At 44.4% G+C, this 6,038-nt stretch overlaps 1 protein-coding gene across 1 annotated transcript; it reads right to left on the minus strand.

Annotated features, from left to right (window-relative positions):
* Nucleotides 1-817: 817 nt before the first annotated feature.
* Nucleotides 818-3,967, minus strand: LOC141257942 (uncharacterized). The gene has a single exon (XM_073672947.1). It carries the CDS (start codon nucleotides 3,955-3,957, stop codon nucleotides 1,522-1,524), a length of 2,436 nt encoding a protein of 811 aa, XP_073529048.1. The 5' UTR covers nucleotides 3,958-3,967; the 3' UTR covers nucleotides 818-1,521.
* Nucleotides 3,968-6,038: the final 2,071 nt, after the last annotated feature.

Genomic DNA, 6,038 nt, shown 5'->3' on the forward strand with positions numbered 1-6,038 from the left:
AGACACTCTCATGGATGGAGGCATCAGGTGATTTTCTAGACAATTTTTGTAAACATCCACAAGAATTGGAGCCAGGAGGTCTCTGAATTTCTTATAGAATTCTGCTGTTAAACCATCTGGACCTGGTGCCTTCTTCAGATGTAACTTATTAATGGCCTCCTTAACTTCCTGCACCGTTAATTCTGCTGTCAAAGGAGAAAAGTCCAGATCGTTAGTGTCAGGCATTGGAGTTGCCTCCAAGAATTGAGCCATCTTGTCTTTATCCAAAACTTTCCTCTGAAACAAGTCAGTATAATAAGATCTCACGACCCCCAGGATACCCTCCCGAGATTCCTGCAATACACCCTGGGAGTTGGTGAGACCTGTGACCAAATTATTAGCCACCCGCTCCCGGCAATTCTCAAAGGGATCAGGTGCCCCCAAGGTCCCATAATCCCGCTCAAGAACCAGGGAGGTATACCTGCTGTACTGATACTGCCTTATCTCAGATTTCAGCCGGTCAATCCTCTCTTTGTCATCCCCGCCCGCCGAATAGAGTGACTCCAATTCCTTACGCAGTCTTAGGTACTGGCTGTACTTGTTCCTCCCTTTATTAACTGACAGTCTCTTCAAGAGGGATATCATCCTTGACGTCCTCCCACCAGTCGGCCATGTTGTCATAGAAATCTACCCTCTGTAAATGACCCTGAAAAAGGAAGTGGACACAACTCCGAACATGCATGTCATCCAGGAGGCTGGAGTTTAGCTTCCACAACCCTCTACCGATGTCAGGACGGTTAGTGGCCCCCAGGCAGAAACACAAGACAAGGTGATCAGAGAAAGGAACGGTTTTCTCACTGATGGCACTGACAACTTCAGTAGGACTCACAAAAGCCAAATCTATCCTACTACTTCTGTTGGAACATGAGTAAGTAAATTTTGGCGTCCGACCTCTTTGCGTAAAAGCGTCATTCAGTCCGGTCTGCAAAATTATGTTTTTTAAGACTTTGCCATCCCTGGTCACTGTCCTGCCTGAGATACTGTCACCAGATGTCATTATGGCATTAAAGTCACCCGCCATCACCACCGGGAGAGAGGTGAAGAGATATGGCTTCACATTATTGAACAGCTGGATCCTGTCAGTCACTGTCTGAGGCCCATAGATGTTATTAAGCCGGAGCCGTCTACCCTTAACAGTGGCTTCCAGGACCAGACACCTTCCCATAACCACCTCCGTCATTCTATGTAAAGTCACATTATTGGTGTTAAACAGGATAGCGACCCCGGCATAAGGCTCCACAGCCAGTGACCAGAATGACGGACCAGATCTCCATTCCCTCTCAGCCTCTCTCATAAGCCCCAGAGATGTCAATCTTGTTTCCTGTAGGAAAAAGACATCTGCATCAAGGTATCTCAGATGGTCATACACCGCATGTCTCGTCCTCCTCACCTTAATGCTGTTCACATTACTTGATGTAAATTTTAGGGAAAATCCGGCCATAAGAACACAGTATAAGAGTAGCAGAGAAGTAGAACCCGTCATCATAACTCAGAGGTGTTCTGTCCACTACTGGTCTCCATGTCTGACGCTACATTAGAGTCTATAGGTAAGGGTTTCCGCTTTGTAGGCGGAGGGTCCTCTGTTTCCCTCTCACACTCTGCCTCTATTCTTTTCAATTCCTGATCAAAATCTCCATCTGACTCAGATAGAACTTCATATCTGTTAGATACGACCATCACACCAACACCACTGCTGACTTTTTTCTTGGCTTTATGGTCAGCATCATATTGTTCCTCGGGTTTACGGGAGGACGTGTCTTTTTTCCTCCTTTTGGTCTGCTTGCTGTTACTATTATCAGGTAGAGATGGTGATACAGATGTGCAGGCCTCTTGGGGCGGCTGGCCTTGAAGGACAACCTCCATGCTCCCCTGTGCACCCTCTTCACACTGCTGCTCTGGTGTTACATGGTCTGACCCTTGGTGGACCTCTGATCTAGTGAGTATCTCCCCTGACATTAAGGCCTCCTCCTCCTGAGCCTCTGCTCCTACCACCAAATCCTCATCAGGAAAGTCCCTGCAGATGTTATGCCAAGCATCGGGACAGTCCTTGTGAGGGTGGCCGATCTTCCCACACAGGTTACACCTTATATTCTGGCAGTCTGCAGCTACATGGCCGACTTCCCCGCACAGACTGCACTTGACCACAGTACAGGAATTTGCCAGGTGACCCGCTTTGCCACATTTAAAACACTTACGAGGCTGCCCAGGATAGAAGCAAACACCTTTCTCCCGCCCAATGAAGAAGGAGTTGGGTAAGTGGGCAGTGACATTGTTACACTGGCGCAGCTTCACCAGGACCTTCCACCCTCCCGTCCAGATACCATCAACGTCACGATTCTTGGTGAGGTCAGAGACGAGGTCACAATGCCTCCGGAGCCACACCACAATGTCCTGCGGGGGAACAGCCTCATTCCAGAAGATAATATTTACAGTGACTGTATCTGGCCTGGAAATGGGAACAAAGATAAATTTGTTCCATCCATCCGTGTCCCTGAACTTAGGGAAATTAGCCCAGAATCTGTCCAGATCAGGCATGATTTTAAAACTGACATCATATCCCTGTCTGTCTGGAAGATTAATCACTGCCAAGATATTTAATGGCGCAAACCCCATCTGACGACACAGTAGCTCCCTGACCACAAACCTCCTGTCCGGCAGATCCTCCTTGAGACCTCTATGCTTAAATCGCACCACATTCCTTCTCTTGAAGGCCTGGCCGGTATAGTTGGTGCCAGAGGTGAAGGACGGAGCACCACGGCTCCAGGCATTACTGTGGGGAACCTGTGGGGTCACACTGGGCTGACTAACAGGGGGAGGGTCCGCTGCAGGGGGACCTGTCACCTCTTGTGCATTAGGTATCAAAGGGGGAAAATCACACACATTATTATCAACCACAATATCTTTATGAGGCAATGTGACATCCACCACAGACTGCGAGCCCCCTCCAGCCTCAGAGCCCCTGGGTACAGTGGGGTCATCCCCAGCCTGTGCATCAGCATTAGGGCTGTGCTGTGCACCATCAATACACACAGTCATACATGCAATGTCCTGCTCTTGTGTTGAGCATTCTGGGACTTGTGGTGCCTCTGCTGGATTCTGAGGTACATGTTGCTGCTCAGGCTCAGCTACAGTCTGCTGCTGCTGCAGTATTTGTCCCTCCTGGAAACAGAAACGTGCAGCTTGTAACACAGGTCGTGTCTGCTGCTTCAGGGGTTCATCCTGTACAGTCTCTGACCCTAATCCAGCATCAGAGGTCCTGGACTCCACAACAAAGTCCTGCTTGTGAGAGGTGAACCGCTCCCGGTTTCTGTAGGTCTCTGCCAGGGGCCCCATCCTCTCCAGGATACAGTCTATGTCCCTGACCACATTCGCCAGCTCCACACCCAGTGAGTAAAGTCTCTGGTCACACACAGCATTACTGTCAGGATTAGCAGCCTTCAGTTTATAGATAACATCAATCTCCATTTGCAGCATTTGTCTTTGCTGCTGTAACTCACCCATCTTCTTTACCAGGCCAGGTATCTCCTCTGCCAGCTGCAGCTCGGGTGCACGTGCCGTCTCCATCTGAGGCTTGGACAATGGCTCTGGGTTTTTGAACACAGAGGTCTCCTTTGGTTTTACCACAGATGACTTTATGGTACCACTGCTGGCTCCGGGCTCCACAGCACTCTTACTGCTGCCACTTGCCTGTGCCCTTGTGCGTCCTGAGCGCGCCATGCCGGACACCGTGTCTTGCTGCTGCAGGTTTTCTTGCAATGTCTGCCTCTCCAGAGATGTCCGTCTCTGCCTGTGTGGGGGAGTGAGCTGCACACCTGAGGCCGGTGATGGCAGCTGCCTCACCTTCTCTGCACCAGGCTGCCTCTGTTTGCTGACAGAAGATTCCTTTGGGGAATTACTTGTTTTTGGACTTTGCTGCATTTCTTTACTTACTGACAGTTTCACTTCAGGTTTCTTTGCTGTAACTGCAGCTGCTGTTCCTTCCATAACTTTACTCACATTTCTTCCTTCTTGGAAACAGTGGAGCTTTGGCTTGTTGCTTTGCATTGCTTAACGATGACTCTGGGATTTGTATTCCCATTAGAAGAAGCCTGGGAGTTGTCTCCCAGTGTAGGCCAGGAAGCCTGGGCCTTGCTTGGGGAGCTTCCCCGCCCAGGGTGGCCCCTCCCCGGCCTTGCTCCAGACATCAGGAGAGCTACTCAGACACGTCCTCACAGCTAGGAGGCAGTATTATAGTAGTTATATTCTTGTACATAGGGGCAGTATTATAGTAGTTATATTCTGTACATAGGGGGCAGTATTATAGTAGTTATATTCTTGTACATAGGAGCAGTATTATAGTAGTTATATTCTTGTACATAGGAGCAGTATTATAGTAGTTATATTCTAGTACATAGGAGGCAGTATTATAGTAGTTATATTCTTGTACATAGGAGCAGTATTATAGTAGTTATATTCTAGTACATAGGGGGCAGTATTATAGTAGTTATATTCTTGTACATAGGAGCAGTATTATAGTAGTTATATTCTTGTACATAGGGGGCAGTATTATAGTAGTTTTATTCTTGCACAAAAGAGCAGTATTATAGAAGTTATATTCTTGTACATAGGAGCAGTATTATAGTAGTTATATTCTTGTACATAGGGAGCAGTATTATAGTAGTTATATTCTTGTACATAGGGGGCAGTATTATAGTAGTTATATTCTGTACATAGGGGGCAGTATTATAGTAGTTATATTCTTGTACATAGGGGCAGTATTATAGTAGTTATATTCTTGTACATAGGGGCAGTATTATAGTAGTTATATTCTGTACATAGGGGGCAGTATTATAGTAGTTATATTCTTGTACATCGGAGCAGTATTATAGTAGTTATATTCTTGTACATAGGGGGCAGTATTATAGTAGTTTTATTCTTGCACAAAAGAGCAGTATTATAGAAGTTATATTCTTGTACATAGGAGCAGTATTATAGTAGTTATATTCTTGTACATAGGGAGCAGTATTATAGTAGTTATATTCTTGTATATAGGGGCAGTATTATAGTAGTTATATTCTTGTACATAGGGGGCAGTATTATAGTAGTTATATTCTGTACATAGGGGGCAGTATTATAGTAGTTATATTCTTGTACATAGGGGCAGTATTATAGTAGTTATATTCTTGTACATAGGGGCAGTATTATAGTAGTTATATTCTTGTACATAGGAGCAGTATTATAGTAGTTATATTCTTGTACATAGGAGCAGTATTATAGTAGTTATATTCTTGTACATAGGAGCAGTATTATAGTAGTTATATTCTTGTACATAGGAGCAGTATTATAGTAGTTATATTCTTGTACATAGGAGCAGTATTATAGTAGTTATATTCTTCTACATAGGAGCAGTATTAGAGTAGTTACATTTTTGAACATAGGGGGGTAGTATTATAGTAGTTATACTCTTGTACATAGGAGCAGTATTATAGTAGTTATATTTTTGTACATAGGGGCAGCATTATAGTAGTTCTATTCTTGTACATAGGGGCAGTATTATAGTAGTTCTATTCTTGTACATAGGGAGCAGTATTATAGTACTTATATTTTTGTACATAGGGGCAGCATTATAGTAGTTCTATTCTTGTACATAGGGGCAGTATTATAGTAGTTATATTCTTGTGCATATGGGGCAGTATTATAGTAGTTATATTCTTGTACATAGGGGGCAGTATTATAGTAGTTATATTCTTGTACATAGGAGCAGTATTATAGTAGTTATATTCTAGTACATAGAGGGCAGTATTATAGTAGTTATATTCTTGTACATAGGGGGCAGTATTATAGTAGTTATATTCTGGTACATAGGGGCAGTATTATAGTAGTTATATTCTTGGTACATAGGAGCAGTATTATAGTAGTTATATTCTTGTACATAGGAGCAGTATTATAGTAGTTATAGTCTTGTACATAGGAGGCAGTATTATAGTAGTTATATTCTTGTACATAGGAGCAGTATTATA

The sequence above is a fragment of the Phyllobates terribilis genome, unplaced genomic scaffold (assembly GCF_046119375.1).
Source record: "Phyllobates terribilis strain yellow unplaced genomic scaffold, ASM4611937v1 Scaffold_3__8_contigs__length_932513732, whole genome shotgun sequence".
NCBI classification, from domain to species: domain Eukaryota; kingdom Metazoa; phylum Chordata; class Amphibia; order Anura; family Dendrobatidae; genus Phyllobates; species Phyllobates terribilis.

Coding starts and splice junctions, on each gene's coding strand:
- LOC141257942 (XM_073672947.1), bottom strand. CDS start 3,957: ATGCAGCAAAGTCCAAAAACAAGTAATTCCCCAAAGGAATCTTCTGTC.